The 18,424-nt window shown below is 36.8% G+C and overlaps 3 protein-coding genes across 4 annotated transcripts in view; 2 read left to right on the top strand and 1 right to left on the bottom strand.

Moving 5' to 3' along the window:
- Nachralpha1 (nicotinic acetylcholine receptor alpha1) overlaps window positions 1-18,424 on the bottom strand; it is a 257,913-nt gene that overhangs the window by 64,848 nt on the left and 174,641 nt on the right. The window lies entirely within an intron of this gene.
- On the top strand, window positions 2,506-4,276 carry LOC138937692 (uncharacterized). Its single transcript, XM_070304209.1, has 4 exons — window positions 2,506-2,814; window positions 3,298-3,488; window positions 3,884-3,994; window positions 4,141-4,276. The coding sequence occupies exons 1-4, from the start codon at window positions 2,638-2,640 to the stop codon at window positions 4,274-4,276; spliced, it is 615 nt and encodes a 204-aa protein (XP_070160310.1). The 5' UTR covers window positions 2,506-2,637.
- Window positions 5,627-17,299, top strand: LOC138938020 (uncharacterized). Of its 2 annotated transcripts, XM_070304713.1 has the most exons (6): window positions 5,627-5,775; window positions 7,046-7,066; window positions 10,186-10,326; window positions 11,435-11,775; window positions 15,455-15,565; window positions 16,905-17,299. In XM_070304713.1, exons 2-6 carry the CDS (start codon window positions 7,046-7,048, stop codon window positions 17,152-17,154), a joined length of 864 nt encoding a protein of 287 aa, XP_070160814.1. In that variant the 5' UTR covers window positions 5,627-5,775; the 3' UTR covers window positions 17,155-17,299. The 2 variants fall into 2 exon arrangements, with proteins under 2 accessions (XP_070160814.1, XP_070160822.1); XM_070304721.1 differs by lacking the exon at window positions 7,046-7,066.

The raw sequence follows: 18,424 nt of genomic DNA, 5'->3' as shown, positions 1-18,424 counted from the left end.
GTGACACAAAAGCGAATAATAGTAACCATCAGTATGTGATGATATCGACAACAATGTTGACAACAATGATGTCAGCAATCCAAATTATGCAGTAAATGTTGTTCTTGGAATTTCCTCGGAACTACGAAATTGCTCGGATTACAACAGAACTTTCAAAGACCTGATCTCTCATAGTGAGTGAGTGAGTGAGTGAGAGAGAGAGAGAGAGAGAGAGAATCTTTCGACAAAGTATAAATTATACCTCGCATCACTACGTCTATTCACTTTTTAATAATTGCAAAAAATTTAACGCAATTCTATAATTATTCTCGGAAAGGCTGTTCTTTTCCATCAATGCTACAGATAATAAAATCTTATTCTTTGATTAATTTGACGTACGTCTTCAAAAGAGCTTTATGATAAAAATTAATTGGAAAGAGAGACACTCTCTCGAAATGTCTCGGAAACACCGGATGTCCTTTTAATCGCAGCTTCTTTAAATAATTTCAAGAGGACATTTCTCTTTTTAGCAAGATATTTATACCTCCATATATATCTTCGTGCGATCAAAAGACGCGCGAGAAATTTTCGGATAAATTCCACCGCGATGTCAATTCCAATATTGCGAGAGAAATAGCTTCGGAGATCGCGTGATTTGCGCGCGAATCGACGACGACTCCGCTCTAATTATATGTGATGTAAACTCGATTACCGGCTGACGTTCTCAGGAGAGGAATTGTATTACGTTAGCTTACCATCACTATACGTGCAAACAGAGCGTAATTTCGCATACGCGACATGCAACACGCGATGCATTACGATGTCTTAGAATATGCGGGTATGTCAGCAAGAGAGAGAGAGAGAGAGAGAGAGAGAGAGAGAGAGAGAGAGAGAGAGAGAGAGAGAAATGCGGTGTATATTATTCTATACACGATCTATTATTGCAAGCTAAACAGATGAACCTGCGTCCGCCGGTTTCCTTAATAGCGACCAGAATGTTCGTGGAAAATGAACTTTGGGGTAACATTGCGTTACATCGAGCAAATGGTCAACCTGCAACCGGATAAGCGTGTTGCAACTATGAGGCGTGTTTCGTAAGACATCTAATAGATGTTCCAAGTATTCATCGTAATGGAGAATCGAGAGTCTTGAAAGTACATTACGAAATATCGATAGAGAGATTACGGTGGCAATTTTTTTTCTTGTATTTATATAGCAATTGCGCGCGATTAACTAAAGAATCGTTCTCTCGAAAGCGAGAGAAAAAATCGCTCGATTTTAAGTGTTAGATAAATCACGCGGTTTTCCCGGTAAGGGTGGCGGAATGGAACTGGCAGTGTCGTCGAGAAAGAGAAATAAAGAATAGGCTTAAGTAGGGAGAAGGAAGAGGGGGAAGGAAAGGAGAATCAAGGAGATCCGAAAGCTCAAAATGAAATTACCTCGCAGATGGAAGCTGCGAAGGTGGTCAGAAAGCACTCGGATCCTCGGGATTGGATAAAACAGGCAGACCTGTTCCTGAATATATTTTGCGAGATTTACGAAATTTAAGGGCTCTCGCGGCGGATAGAAGACCACGGTGAGAAGGGAAGGAGAGGAAAAACGAAGAGCCGATGAAGCTCTCATAAAGAACCGGCCGAGCTTTCGGTGAGATTTTTCAAGATTAGCATGGAAAAGCCAGAGGACTCCGCAATATGGGGGACAGCTTGTCAGACTTTAATGGCCTACGAGAAACCCGAGAGAATTAATGAGCTCTCTCGGTCGAGCTCATTGAATACGAAAAAACGCATAGAAATCAGCGCCAATTTGGCGATTCAATAAGTAAATAAATCGCGAAAAAGTTTGCGAAGATTATAAAAACCTAATTGCTATGTTATTTTCTGTGTTAGGTTCTATTTTTAGTTTGAACTTTTCGATCCTTTATGTGTTTTTTTTTCTTTTTACATTAACTGTCTTATTTCAAATTTAAAAGACATTCTCATTTATATTGAAATTTTCACGTATATCAGCGTTGCATGTGCTGAAATATTAAAACTTGACAAAAACTGAAATTTATTCTGTCTTGCCACTGGAAAGGTATCTTGCCGCGACATAAAATATCCCAGAGAACGAACGTATGCGCGAGTCCATGTACGAGATAGGAGCGCATACTTTATCACAACCGTAGAAGCAGTCCCTAACATGAAATTTCGTACATATGACTGAAATGTACAAAAAATTTAACACTCGATTAATATATTACGTTTGGAGGGATAATTTTTCGTCCGCGAGATAATTGCAACGGAAATAATTGAAGTTGTTTTAATCTCGTAATAATCTATCTACGTCGAACAAAGCCGCAATACATAACACGGCTATGAATGTACGTATGTTTAAATATTCGTCCGAGCAATTAGATCGTCTCTCGTCGTTCCAAACCAGATGCGTGATAATTCGCAGTGCAAACAGCGAGCGCGGAGACGCTTTTCTATATCGTCGTCCCAACGGCGGGCGAGTCGTTTCTCGTGCGCGCAAAATGCAAGTGTAATATGTCGACGTAACCGCGAAGGATGTTTCCGGGCTTTCCGAAAATGCTCTCCATCCCGTGAGCCTCCCGGGAGATCTCCGAGCAACGGAAGGTGGACCGATTTTGCACGCCCGCCCGTCCGATAATTCCGAGAAATGAGAGCCCCGTGGCTCGTCCTGATCCTCGCCGAGATCCCGGACTCGTTGTCGCTCCTGCGGGAGGCGGTGTGTCACCGTAATGACGCCGACTTAAGTGCCGCTGGTCAAAGGTCAGGGGAGACTTTACCCAGACGTAGACGGGAGCTCGCTTTTCCGAAGGGGAGTGCCTTCGTGGTGAGTCAGACGGTCAGCGGAGGGTCCGTCTTTCGTTACTTTTACGAGAGCGTCACGCACTGCTCATTCCGTCAAGATCGAAAGAGATCGATAGGAATCAGTTAGACGGGCGTTTTCTCATTTTACGCGATAACCGCGCTTTTACGAGCAACCGAAGATGAGCACGTTTTATACTATAAACTGAAAAATATTATTCAATTAAGTTTATCAGTAATACGTGCAAACTACGAAACACGTATTTTCGTCAGCTTCTGTCAGGGATTTTATTCATCAAAATTGTAGCAAACATAAAAGTATTTCATTTATTTTGATTTACAAATGTATATATCAAAAAATAAGAAAATTTAAAATAATTAAAATAAGAAAATTTTTAGTAACTTCTTTTATTTTAATTCAATTAAATAACCTTGGATTGAAAGAAATTAAAATAATTTTATTATTCAAGCAGTGATTTTATATATATATATGGAATTACTCATTTAGATAACCTTGAGCCTGCTGAAGGCTATCCAGACTCCGGAGCCTAGCAATTGGAATTTCGATCTGGAATTTGATATGATATGGCCTATACCTAGTCGGGAAGATTTAAGGAAAGCTATGATCAAAAGACCGTCCAAGATAAAACGACGACATAGACGCGAACTTTATGCCAATCTTGAATTGGCATTGAACAGGTAAAAAGGAAAATTAAATGATTAAGCAGATATATATAAAGCAAAGTTTTTAGATAATACATAAAAAATATCAAACAAAATCAAAATATAAAAGATTTTAAGTATTCGAGGCAAATTATACTAACGTAAAAAGAAATTTTTTTTTTTAATATAAATTAGTTTATGATTTAGAAATATATTAAAACATACGTTATATCGAAGAATGTAAGGGAAAGCAAATTAGCTATAGCTTTTCGATAAATATTAAAATATTCATTTTATCGAAAATGTGCATTAAATATCTCAAATATATATTTTCTATCAAATGTAACTATGACTGATGTCATCCAGAAAATTTTATTTATTAGTTTTAGCTATAAATTGCACTTAATTAATATTTAGCGTTATCCTTTTAGTCAAAACTTGCCTGGACGATTATGTATTCTTCGTGCAATTTGCGAGGCGGAAAGAGTGTTAAGTCCTCCAGGATTTTCAATTATCGAAGATGCCATACGAATTATTTTAAGGTAAGCGTATTTTCAACTTTTATTGCGGTAAATTAATACTTTCTACGAAAATTTTAATATATAATAACATATATTATATTGCTTTTATAAAAATTATTGTAATATGATGATATTTCAAATTAAAAACTTAAAAATATATATTTTAGAAATTTCGAGGATACTAATGATCATGACTGTTATGATATTGCATATCGAACAAAAAATGATTGCGAGGTTGTCTATCCCTGTCCATTTTCACTACTGAAATTATTGTTATATAATTTGTATACAGAAAATAAATGACTGTGCCGATTTAAAAGTTAGACTTGAATAATAAAATTTAAGTCTAAGCAATCTATGTAATTTATTAAAAAATTTTATATTTAATTAGCATGTTTTCTAAGCGGAAAATTCTGTGATATTTTCAACATTATTTTATCCAATCAATATACATCTAAAATATATATTTTGAAAGATATTAATAATAATAATGTATAAAAATAAAAAAGAAATGAAATTACAAACAATGAGCAATTCAAACATTTTTCTGTACGACTTTGATTTGATATATCTCGAAATTATTATTAGATCATTGTTCAATTGTATAATTTTTATTGTAAATAAACTTCTAAAAAAAGGGCAGTTTTTTAAATTTATTATTTCCTTGTATTAAAAGCCATACTTTCAAGCAAATAACATTTTAATCGCAAAATATGAATCATATACATGAAGCATATTTAACATTACACGAGCGTAATGAAGGAAACCGTGTTTGATATTAGTTGGCTACGTATATATGTATAAAAAAGTAGAGAATTAACCATTGGCCTTACATATTTGAAATTATAATCCTCAAACTACTTTTATACCGTCGGCTTAATATTTCGAATGCATGTTGTAGTCGCGCCGAATTTATAAAATTTTTCTCTCATAGATAAATAAGTTTTTATTTCGACATACCGATGCCGTTCAATCAGTCTAACAATTTCACATGTTTCTCTGACGCACAACCAACAAGTTAAAATTACATATGACTCTTGTTAGTTCATACGTGAACTTAATCTAGCGACGCTAATTTGTTAGACGCAAGCATGATAAAAATAAAAAAAACTTTATCCAAGTTTATATTTAATCCTATCCAGTGATAGACCAATTATAGAAATATATACGTATTCTTTATTTTTAAATTAATTCATAACTTAATAAAATTTGTTACTCTTACCATTAATACATGACATTTCTCTAAAACAATCTTTTATTTTATTTGAAATTTTCAAACTATCGATAATATTTCTTTTACGGTTTATTCAATAGTAAATATTCCTTTCTCATAAAATGAAGTTTTTTAAACAAGCCACTCTCATAATTCGTCACGCGGATAATGATAATCGGCAAAAATCCTATTGCAGCGCGCGATGATAAATGCTCTCGAATTATAAGCGCAACCACATGATACAAAAGCGCGTGAGTGTGTCGTGTCCAGATACAGGAGAGAGGCACTCGACACACGCACACACACACAATACGGACGGAAACGTTAATCGCACTAATAGTGGAGCGGTATTTTACGTTCACGCCCAGCAACGTGTCGGGCGGTGTTCGGCTGTTGAGCCGTTAATCGTTCGGCTAAATAAAGCCGAGGAGAACGGAAGTACGAGCGAGCGCGGCTGGACGTTAATGAATTCGACAATGCTCCGCGCTCACCTAACTGCAATAATAACGGTCGGCCCAGCCCGAAACGGGAGATTATTCACCGGGCAACCCTCGTGGACGATCGCAGGAGATCCAAATAAGTGAGACAGGTGAGAATACCGGGGATTATTCGATGCTCGCGATTTGACACATCGGCGGTACGGTAATAAAACAGCTCGTTTCAATTCCATTTTCCTATTCGCGGAACACACGGAGAGATTCCGGAGATTGGCTGGGATAATTGCTCTCGGCCGGTGATCAAATTCGCGTACAATCGAACCGGGGCGATCTATGGGACTATCTCGTGAATTTACATGCTGATATTTAACACGTACGAGTTGTTTCCATATGCTATTTTCCAAAACTTTATTTACAAAGCGTGTAAATGCAAAGTATATCTCGTAAATATAATAGATTGTATCGATACTGTAATAAGGAGAAAATTAATTAAGAAAATAATACACGCGTTTAACCGTTTATTAATACATTACATACCGTTACTTTTTATACTATTTATCGAAATAATCTTTACTCACAATTTAATATAAGCGGCGCGATATTATTTTGCTTCAACGGGAAAAAGTGACGTTTTCGATATTCGCCGTAGGGGAGGCGAGTGAATGACGATAAAAAAGAAAGTTTATCAGAAATGTCGATAATATGAGGCGTCCTCTCCTCCCTCAAGCCGATTACTCATCTCTTGTCACGCGGCAGATTAAACGGTACAACTTCGATTTTATATAGTTCTCGCGATAATGCACTTTCTTTGTTAATTTCATGTCGGGGTATCCTTTGGCTTCGGCAAATTCAATACAGCCGGCAAACCGTTCGACAAACTGATTAATCATAATCTATTTACGAGATAGCGAACCGCGCGCTAACGTTTCGGCGGATATTATTAGCGGATTGATGTACAATATTTAAGAACAAATACGCGCACTGGCATTGCTGTTCCCGACCAAATTTTATATCGATATTTCAACAGAGAATCGAATACTCGATGAAAGAGATTCAGTAATCGAGACAAAAATTGCCAGAAAATTATTAGACGTACATTGTAACGCATTGTGTTTCGCGAAGGTATCGCCGTCACCGATCGATCATTCTCTTTTTCCCGTGTGTCATTTTTTCACGACAAACTAATTTCCTACTTCCTAAAGAGTTCGCCGAAGTGAATTGCGGGAGTTGTTCTTAACGCGAGGGCTCGATCCTTCGTCCTGCGCGAAAAGTTTTGTCTGACGTTATACGAAAATATTTGGCCAGTCCTCGCTCGACGCACCCTAGGGACCACGATCGGGCAATTTCCTGCCGGAGTGAATTATGTCAGCAATGCCCGTGGAATTTGCGAATCTCGCATGTCATATTTGATATTTTTGACAGATGACGACCGAGATTACGTTAGTACGTATCGATAATACCAGGGATATCCGGCGGTTATATCCTCAAACGGATATCCAGGATCGATGCGGATATCGGGGAATAATCGGGATAATTAATTATCCGCTGATTAAATGTCTGTATGGAAGATAACTTGATCTACATGTTAAGGATTATAAACGAGAGGAGATTACAAATTCCATCATCCCCTCTACAAACCATCCACCATCTCCTCTACAAACACCATTATAATCCATTACGTCCCTTAATTCATTACAATATGGTTAATTATAATTTTTGCAATGCCCTGCTCGAACAAGAGCTCGTCGAAATTCCATTCTTTTTATAAATTCATTGCGTCCAGTTGAGTTTGAGTTTTGTTGACCGAGATTACAATATTAAATCTCCCTGTTAAGCGATATAATTATGCAATTTAAAGAACGCACAAAGTTAAAACTCGTACAACAATGTGCTGATATATTTTTCATTTCGAGCGTCACATATCCGTAATAAACCTGAGATAGGATCACGGACAGATCCCAGAACGGAAGAGGCGGCAACGGTCAACTTGTTTCTCGTTGATCGAAATAGATTTTTATCAAATTTCAAGCTACGAACGTGTCTGCTACATCTAATCAAACTTGTTTCATCGGCGATCTGGCGAAGGCGGTCGAGGAGATCTGACGATGCCGACGGACCAATCGATTATATTGGTTTTCATCGAATAACGGAGTATCCTGTTATGGTATATCGACGGGGCGAGTCGGCGGATCGCAATTTGCGGGGGTAGACCCAAGTCTTTCGTATATTTTTCGATAGCTCGCTCGGTGAATTATATGGCTAACGTTCTGATTGGCAGCCTCGTGTAAAACCGCGAAACGTCAATCAAACTACTCTTTGCCCCGATTTATCAGAATTAATAATAAACTGTATTTCGCGTAACGTTACATAATATACGCACGCATATAATATAATTATTATACGTGTTATCGAGAGTTCGCGCGTTACATTATATTATAGAGAAAATTATTGACCTATATTCGTTAACTGACGTTAACGAACCTACGCGCTTCGAATGTACATAAATAGTTGCTCCAGGAGAGAGTATCGACTCTTCCCGTGACGTAACAAATTTCGCAACATTCTACGCTATGTCCGGAAATACAATAAATAATCTCCCGTACCGTTGCAAATTAATTGGTTGCTGAAGGTGGCAACTTGAACTTACAACGTTTGACATTGATTGTAATATCTGCGCTCAAATAATAAAATTCGAATTACGCGTTAGCCAGAATCGGAAAGTTATAATATTAATTAACGAAATATACGAACCATACGAACGATACGTCGAGAGAGTAAGATAGAAGATAAATTGCGCGGCGCATATATTTATCTTAAAGTTATCCATTTATCTAAAAGAAAAATTTTATTTCAGTTTATCGCACACAACACTTTTCAAATCTTTTATAAATTTTGCGGTATTACGGAAAAAAAAAAAACGCTGAAACCGTCAATCGTAAATTCCCATATTCATCCTCGTCGATAGACACGGCTATTCTCTATCTTATTGATTTCTTGATTTAACTTGACGTCTTTTCGAGAACACGGGAATTGACATCCCGTTTCGACGGAATGAAAAGTTCGCGGCGGAGGAACGCGACAATATCCCGCCTGTCGTTACGCGGGTGAACGAAATTCCCTCAAACGTGAAAGGAAAAGCGGATAACGTTCTGCTGCAGGATCTATGGGATTCGTGGCCGGAAACGCAAGGACGGTGATCGATGTATAATCACGTGAGAATGTACAATTCGCTTCTACCCGTATATATTGTATATACACGCGCATCGTGAGCGTGTAACTATCCTGCAGCATACATATTCCCCCGCCAGGAGGAGAAAGAAACTAATGCCGGCAATTCCAAAGTTTTCCGGGTTAACATCGAGGAAAAATGGCAATCACTAGCTCAGCATTCACGTCGCGGAATGAAAAATTAATCTTGCATCCGCAAGATAAAACATATGCGCGCACGCCTCTTTTTCGGCCGTAAACTCTAAAGGACAGTCGATATTTTTCGAAAATTATCGGTATTTCTATCGATATATTTTTCCTTTTCTCAATATCTTAAAATTAATCCGTTAAGAGATCAAACGATTTCGCGCATCAAGAATGTAACATTTGATGTTTAATTCCGGATCAGGTGACGCGCGAAACCAGAGTTAAAATTCCACGCGAGCCGGCTTTTAAATATCTGCGAACTCGCGATAAATCCAGCCATTGGAGCGTGGCCGATCGGATTATTTATCCCAAGATTATTTCCTCGTACAATTCCAACTTCATGTCTAATCCTCCCGACCGATCGCTAACGCCCGCTCGAAGTCACCAGCCCGAATCGCAAGAGAAAGAGAAAGAGAGAAAGAATGAAAAAGGAAACCCCCATGGTTTACGGCAGTTCGCTTCTCGCGATCGCAAAAAGGCGGCATTACCGGCGTCGCTCATGGGCTGCTTTTATTTCAGGAAAGTCGTCGAACAATTTCTCAACGGATTATACCGAGATTTGCTCTTCGGAAAGTTGGGTAATTCCTTTACAAGTTCGCGCTGGAAGAAGTTTTCGCCCGCCACGAACCCCCATTTCTTCTCCATCTAACCCTTCGATCTTGCACCCTCTCTCTCGCCATGCTGCGCTCCGCGATGACAATGAAATAATTTCATTTCCCTTCAAGGAGCGCTTCGTTGACACGACTAAATCAAAGGTTCGGTTTTTGTGAAATTTTCAAACGCGGAATATCACCTTTGAGCATTTAAAATAGCGACGAAAATAGCGAGCGTCAGCTATGTCAAACTTACACAGATCAAACAAACGCATCCGCTTTTAATCCCAACTCCCACATTTAACCCTCAAAACAGAAAATATTACTATGTTTTGCGCTCCACATGCACAATAAAAATCGAGTATAGACTTATGTAAAATCGAGGATTGTTAATTAATCCAAATTTCGTTAAATAAAAATATTATAATATTACATCAAGTTTTTCGAGTCTTCCAAAAAGAGATGTTTATTAAATTTTATCGAAAACTTTATTTTTCTTAAAAATGCGCCATTTTCCATTAATTGAATCAATAACACAAAATATACTTTTTACAGAATAGCACAATGAATTACAATGCCACATATCTAATGTTTTTAATGCTCTGCTTGGTATTGTCGGAGTACGAAGCGAACGATAAATCCATTCTCTCAAGAAAACGACGTTACATCGTTTTTCCCGAAGGTTCTACATTTTCCGTAAGTACAGTATTAATCGTACAATATTTGTATAATATTTTATTTATATAAATAATATCAGTAATATCCTTTCGTAAATCGAAACAGAATTATTATTCATAGCATTAAAAGTCATTATACTTCTCTGTTGATTTTAAAAATAAATTTTTTAAGTGCAAATCTGTCTCTTTCTAAAAAAAGGCATGAAACCTCGAATATATCGAAGCGTTAAAGCCTCTTTTCTGCTGATTGGCTGTCTCGCTTGTGCGCTGCGACTTGCTTCATTCGTGTTATTCGCAACTGTCAGATCATGCGAATTTTGACAGTTTGACAATTTGTGAAAGAAAAAGTTAAAGTTAGGAAAAAAAATTTTTTGAAATCGGAAAATGTCCATAAATAAAAACGCGCGCCTGTGTTGTTCTAGTTCCCTATCTAAAAAAGGCATGTTATGTCGATAATCGAAAGTCTCGAAGTTGTATTGTTGCCTCTTTTCCGCGATGCTGATTGGCTCTGTTATTGCGCTTACTTTGTGAGCGGCTGTCATTGCATATTTTGATAGTTATTATTTTGTATATATATCGTTAAAAATGTTTAATGAAAAAGAATAAATGGCGCGCGCGCGTCACTCGCAAACTAATTAACTTGATCGTTAATTACTTACTAATTAAATACACTTACCAATTAAGCTATGCGGCGGAATTGGTATACTTTAATATCATTTATTATAATTTATACGAGATGTAACACATTATTTTCAGCATCAACGGAAAAAATCTAATAAGTAATAATAACTGTGTCAAAAAATTATGTAAAACTTCAAGAAATTTAAGGTACTCGTACCTCACCAGTTTTTCATCAGATATCTCTTCGAATAAGATTTCTAATCGCAGATACAATTCTTGCTGATTTTGCACGCAATACTGCTTTACAGTTATATTGTGTAATAAAATATGCGCGTCATAGTTTATTTATTCGTAGCAAATTCGTTTGCTTATTCATAGCTAGAAATTCGTCCCGCGGAAAATAGTACTATTCTACGTTAATGATGAGATAACAAAAAAATCATGCCTAAGATGCAAAAGCGAAAAGAAATGGCAAGCCGCAAATGTAGCGCGACACTTCTACGCAGGTCGCTCTTTGCCTGACGGTACACACCCTGACCCCGGACAACTTTTTCACGGAGGGTCTTAACTGGGGTATTTCCTACGACCTACCTAACGAGAGTAAACCCGCCCTGGAGCCGTTCCTGCAGCTAAGAAACGATAAACTTAAAACTGGCAACAAGCACGACCGTTACGGTTTCACTGCACTCGCTAATAGGAACGGCCCTCTGAAATATTCAGGATGGAATAACGACGTCAGGACACATTTCGCGCCCAACGGAAAGAAGTACCGCAAGTCGGAGTACTATTATTTGCAAAGGAGGCACCGAAGGGAGCTTTACAACAAATTGGAGATTATCATGAATGCGTAAGTATACGATTTTTGGATCAATGAAAGAGCTTCATTAAAGCGATTGTTTTAATTCGGTGAAATTGTTAAAAATCCAAAATAATCTTTGATTGTATTCGAGCAATTTAAACAAACAAGATTATTATATTTGCGTTGAGAAAAATATCATTACGAAAGAATATTGAAATTTATGTAAATAAATTTATTTTTTAACATTTAAGAAATAAAAGAGATTATAATATAAAATTTTACGACACTTAAGTATTTGTAATTCAAATATTTTAGAAACAAATTGCAATATTTGCATTTTTCAGATAAGGACTTTATATATTAAAGCATTAAAAATTAATTGGCAAATTAATCAAAATTGTATTTGATAAAATTTTAAAATAGATGCTCGACGATTTGCATAACAATCTAATTATTGCCGTTCCTGATAACAATAACATCCGCATTCGCGGGCGATGAAGACGATAATTTTCCTGGATCAACGTCGCTATCCGTTTAAATTGAGTGAATATATTAACCTGGATTTTAGAGCATCTTTGGGGAAAGAGAATGGAAAGGCGACGAATTTTCACGAGACGAGAGACACGCTCGATAATAAAATAGAACGGCGGCTTTATAGTGGCTCTGCCACGATCGAACGCCCGTCTTGTCTCTTTATGGCCAAGACCCGTCGAAGTACTACAGTTTCTTCCGTGTCATCTATCGCGACGTATCCCGACGTATCAGCCGCATTAACCGGAAAAGCCGATATATTGCAATAATGACGCTCGACGAGACCAAACTCTTCGACCGCACATCGGTCGAAGCCAGGGACACGAGCTTATTGTCACGTTACGTGGGCTTACAATTTGTCAAACCGTATTATACTGTGAAACGGACCTATGATGTGGCTATTGTACGAGATTTAGCCGATTAATTTTCATTATTTGACCGAGGATTTAAATTGCATTTTATACCAAGTCTGATAATTCCAGTCACCGCAATATGCGTGACATGATATCAAAACTCTTGATATCATGATATCTCACGATGGTATCTCTTTTCCGATACCTCTCCATCTCTCAATAATTTTATCTCAAATACTACATAAAAAAAACTGTAGAATTGATAGTTATAATATCTATCACAAAATGACACACGAACCGACTCACAGAAATTACAAATAAAATCAAAAGCATGAAAACAAATTAAAGAGGATCTATCAATGACAATTTTATCAATGCTTTTATCTGTATCGAGACGCGCGAGTTTACGGGATAATATTAACGTGCTGGTGTATCTTTATACGAACTTATTACGGTACATTGGCACTGAAAGGCTTTGAATAACGCGCGACAGGATGACAGATATCTCTATTACGGATGAGACCATAGATATGTTCGAGGATCTTTTATAACGGGATCAATTTTTGGCCATCGTTTTTCATCCTCGCGTGATAGCAAAACATGAAATCAATTCGTACAATATCCAATTATTCATGATATTAATTTAGAATAGGTATTTTTATAACGTAATTAGAGCTCCTGCAGCATCAACTATTTCTTTAAAACATGCACAAAACTTTATTGCATATAATTAAGCGAATATCAGTTCAAAGTTTTTTTTTTTTTTTTTTTTTTTTTTTTTTTTTTTTTTTTTTTAGGAAAAACAAATTGAGATTTTCTTCTCCTTATAAATCTGTGTATGTGTGTGTGTGTGTGTGTGTGTGATATTTTTTAAATAAACAAAAACAACTCTACTTAAAAAAGCGGATATTATTAAGGAAATAATTTTTTATGCATTGTTTATAACGCTTACAAGGCGAATAACTTTGCGACTAACGTTGTAAAGCGATCAAAGGAGGGCCATTTGTGTGTGCCTCGTATAATTGTCGGGAACGCGTTTATTGCATCTCTCGCGATGCTTTTAAGGACGTTTATCGAACGACATTTAGCAGCGTCGTTTACTCCACTTTATCCCGGCCGGGATAACGAGGCGAGCGTTAGAATATTGCGGCTAATATCCGCACGAAATCATTCACTCCTTTGCCGAGAAGATGCTAAAGTGGTGGTTTATACCCGACGTCTTATAGCGGTCGCTATAGAACCTTGTATAAGGATGATGCGCGTGTGTATGTATGTGTACGTAGGGGAGGGAGACAGGGGCCATCGTCTGGTTTATAAGGGATCGGTCGACGGCGATGGCGCGGCTTCAGGATGGCATGAATCAGAGGGTGGCGTTTCCACAGCCGCGGCCCGATAGCGACGGCGGGAGGGTTGTTTCTGAACGAGTCTCCAACAGACCATTTATCCGTTTCTCGGACCAACGACCATGGGAAAATAGTTTTTCCCTCTCTTTCTCTCTTCCGCGACCCAGGCCATAACCAGATTTATACCCTCCGCCAGTCAGAGAGCCTCCGATTATTTTCGTCGATAGCGTTCCGTTTCGAGCCAAAATAAGGCCACGACTATAGTCCTTGGGCGTTCTTGCTCCAAGGACGTAGCAAGAATTAGAACTTACCTGAGAAATCCTTATAGCGTCGGATTGTGAGAAGGCCTAGAAAGCAATTATCCGAAAATACGATCCGTTTCAATGCTGAACTTTCGTTCATCATCTAAAACAATATGTGGATTAATTTGTTTAATGCAACAAAAGAAACATTAATGCCAAAAACTATGATAATTTATAAATATATATAATATATAAATGATTCAGATTCTATAATCAGTGTGATATTTTTTATAACAGATTGCCATTTTAGAAAAATAAAGTAGAAACGTAAAGTAAATTGTATTTAAACTTGTTGGCAAGATAAATTGAAGGATTACATTTGAAACATCCGTAAATTGGCAATATACAGACGACTAATATGTCAACGGATCTCATTTATTTAAAAGAATGAGTGGGATAAAGTAGTACGTGAAATGTCTACGTTGGACCTGCAGTATTAATTCTATCTCATTTCTTCGAGATTTACTCTGTTAAAGTCTTCTCTTCGTAAAAAAAAAAAACCTCGGAAATAAAGGATAGACGTTTACTCAGATTGCCGATGTGTGAATGACCCGTTATCTTAAAGAGAGAGAACTCTAAATTGTTTCAATTTAACTTATCTTTGAAGGTCTAAAATTTACAACAAGCACAATATAATTTTTATTTTGCAAGAATAAATATATATTATAATAGAAAATTAATCGTGAAACATATAAAATAATTAGAAATTTATTAGAATAGAAAAAACTAAAAGTTCATTAAAATAAAATGAAATAGGAAATTAATTAAATCATTAAACGGCTAAATATGTAACTGCATTTGGAGGCATTTTTGTGTTTCCAAAAATCTTTTGACTTTCTTTTAAAACATAACTTATCGATCGTCTAAAGAAACGTGTACTCTGTAAAATATCGTTCTTTCTCGTCTGGCTTTGAAGTCAACGTCGAAATCTGATAACTGCTGTCATTCAACGCATTTTCCCTAAGGTTTCCTTCAGCAGAAAGTGGCAGTGATAAATCAGAAAAATTGTTATCCTTATCCGCGCGACAACTCGTAAAAAGAACAAAAAAGTGCGCTTCGGCAAATCAGAGTGGAATTCAATAAAAGATTTTGTCTTTCGTAAAAAAGCAACAATAAAAAAATATATAGTCATATCTTGCAAACATTCTTTTCTTACAGAATATATCTTTTAAACATCTTATTATCTCTTATTTTTCAGGATGGGCTTCGACGGCAGGACATGCATTCTACGCGCACTTTGCGAAGCATCTCAGCGATTAATGCCGAAGGGAAACACCTTGATAGAAGAAATGATGCGGATATCATTCTCGTAAGATTCTCAAACAAAGTTTGAAAGGATTTGGCAAATGCGTGTCGTAGAATTGACGTTCTATTTTTCGAGGTTTTTTCTATCTTTCTTCTACATTTACTTGAATTTACGAATTGATAAATATTAATTGCCGCAAGATTTTGAAATAATGTGATTCAAAAGAAGAGAAGAAGAGAAAAAAGAACAAATGCGGCGGGAGATGCAAGATAAACAATAATGCTGGATAAACAATAAGTTTTTTTTTTTTGGAATTTACAATCTTTATATAAAAAAATAGATCAAATTGAATTAATTATATTGTTTACGACAATAAATTTTTGATTTAACAGATGGGATATTTTTTTAACGAAAACGATAATAAAAATCACCATTTGTCGCAGAGATCTTTCACGTTTCAATACATATATTCTCGTTATATCGGAAAATAAAAATCGCGTTATTTTTCACTTGATATGATCAATGTAGTTTTGTAGTTTTGCGTTAGCTATTTATTCCCTCGTTGAAAAAAATCCTCTTCACTTTCAATCGGTTTACGCGAAAGTTGTTAATGCCTGAACATTTTTGTTTTGATTGTAATTCGTTATTACTACTTGACCCACTTATATCGAAATACTCTATATAAAATCTTGATAGTGATATCCTAGTATACAAGAGCTTTTATACAAAAATGTACTTTTGCAATGAAAAAATCAGATGCTTCTATACGTATTGCGATTCACAAAACTGAACGACACAACTTGAATGAATCATATATCTAAGAAATTTCTTAATTAAATTCTTCATTTTCTATTTGATTTTGTATAATGTAATGAGACCGAAGAACTTCTCTTAGGAATTTTATACGCCGATTTACTTCTATCCTTTCTAAACGAAGATACAGAATGCAAAACATAACATGTTATTACGACTCTCTCTTTCTTGCGACGCAAAAATGACGACGGATTAAAAACGTGACTCGACTCTCGCGTGCGGTTTAAAATAGCTCTTTCTGTCTGACAATCTCAAGGGTGCGTCTCCCCAATTATTCCGTAACCGACCATTACGAGCAACCTACTCATCATCTCGGCCAAGAATGCGCAATTCGCAAAACGTTAGGGATCGTCTATGGAGGGTTGCCTTCTGAGAAAGACAGAGAGAGAGAGAGAGAGAGAGAGAGCGCATTCTTCCATCTTTTCTGACTGAGAAATATTTTAGCCGTAATATCTCTTTCGGCGAATGATACAGAGAAGATGAGAATCGAGTCTCTCCCATCTCATCGATTTTCCACGATTCTTCGACGCGCAATTCGATCATCGTCAACGTACGACTCGCGATCTAAAAATCATCCATTACATTGCAGGCTACCCTTAAAGAGGGTGTTCTCCTTCGAACCAGACGAGCATCGCGCGTATACTCAGGCACATAAAGCCGGCCACGAGGGCAAGGACTGCGCCGCCATGTTTTCCGAGTGCAGTTTCTCCCTCATCGACTTGGCCCTCGGGAAATATAACGCACCCCCGTCCGCCCCGAGCCCCGCAGATCCCGGGGCCGGAACTTTCGGCATGGAGGACGAGTCTGCCGCGGATTGGTCGAGGTACAGCATGAAGTAACGCGATGCATGCAGATGGTAACCTGATTCCGACAAACGTGCATCATGATACCGATGATCCGAGGCCCGAGTAAGGTAAACAGGTAAACGATCGTTACGAATGTCGAGAGGAAGTATAATACAGATTTGATAAACAGATTTTTCCTATTACGAATGCATCCTTGATGCACGACTGAAAATGAATTTTAATTCAAATGTAGTCAATTATCAATCTGTCGTCACATCATGTATCAAAATGCTGCGAATATTATACGCAGTAGTTAGCCTTTCTCAGTATCTCAAACAGAGAGGTTGACACAATGTCATTATGACATATCGATTTTTCTCTTTCAACTTTTTGACTATAACGCAGTTCACTTGATAAGGACCAAAACCATATGGTCGAAACGTTATGATGTAACAATCAAACAATAAATTGGGTCAGTTGGGTCGTGTAAACACTCGTCTATTAATTTATCTACTGGCGACATCTCGAAATTAAACATTAATTATGCGCAGCTTTCACAAAAAGGCATATTTTTAATAAACGGGATAATTCATGCATTTTTATATTATTTAATAAATTTTGAATATTATATACAGAGTGGCCCTCCGTACGTTCCAGCCAGACTTTGAGATCTTATAGAAAATTTAATTCTGAACAAAAAATTTCCTATAAACATGGATCGAAAAATGCTTTCTTCAGAAGTTATCGCTCAAAAACCTCTGAAATCGTGATTTTACACATTTTTCCAAATATCATGGAAAATGTGCGTCTTTTAACAAAAAGTACAGAAACAAAAGTTGTAGAAAATTAAATTATCTTTCAAATGAGATCAAAATGATTGTTCTACGTTCCATAGATATTGATATAACCAGTTTCAAACGTACAAAAAGTGCTTTTGTTACTTATTGTTAGATCGATTAAAGAGTTGAATCAGGAGGAAATCCGTAAAGCGACTAGATCGGTCATTACTCGATACCGAAAGTGTATTGGAGCTAGAGAAGAGGGGGGGGGGGGACATTTTGAGAACAGTTAGTTTTTTCACGTCTTTATTCATTTTCTACTATTACGTGCTATTTTAGTTTAGAAAAATTTATTTTATTTTCATAAAAGAAAAAGATTTTTATTTTTTATTTTTATCGTTTTTTCAAGAAATTTATTGAGTTTCATTTTCTTTTTATTTCATTTTCTTTTCACCTTTCGATCTTCCTTTGCATCAGAGGTTTTTGAGCGATAACTTCTCAAGGAAGCATTTTTCGACCCATGTTTATAGAAAAATTCTTCTTCA

This window comes from Polyergus mexicanus, unplaced genomic scaffold, assembly GCF_030449975.1.
Source record: "Polyergus mexicanus isolate NDT 795.1 unplaced genomic scaffold, iyPolMexi1.0 SCAF_1, whole genome shotgun sequence".
In the NCBI taxonomy this organism is placed as follows: domain Eukaryota; kingdom Metazoa; phylum Arthropoda; class Insecta; order Hymenoptera; family Formicidae; genus Polyergus; species Polyergus mexicanus.
The sequence above is the reverse complement of the archived record's forward strand: the minus strand, read 5'-3'. Positions and strand labels throughout refer to the sequence as shown.

Coding starts and splice junctions, on each gene's coding strand:
- LOC138937692 (XM_070304209.1), top strand. CDS start 2,638: ATGAGAGCCCCGTGGCTCGTCCTGATCCTCGCCGAGATCCCGGACTCG. Junction 2,815..3,297: donor CGAAGGGGAGTGCCTTCGTG/GTGAGTCAGACG, acceptor TTACTCATTTAG/ATAACCTTGAGCCTGCTGAA. Junction 3,489..3,883: donor CTTGAATTGGCATTGAACAG/GTAAAAAGGAAA, acceptor TTATCCTTTTAG/TCAAAACTTGCCTGGACGAT.
- LOC138938020 (XM_070304713.1), top strand. CDS start 7,046: ATGACGACCGAGATTACGTTA. Junction 7,067..10,185: donor TGACGACCGAGATTACGTTA/GTACGTATCGAT, acceptor TACTTTTTACAG/AATAGCACAATGAATTACAA. Junction 11,776..15,454: donor TTGGAGATTATCATGAATGC/GTAAGTATACGA, acceptor CTTATTTTTCAG/GATGGGCTTCGACGGCAGGA.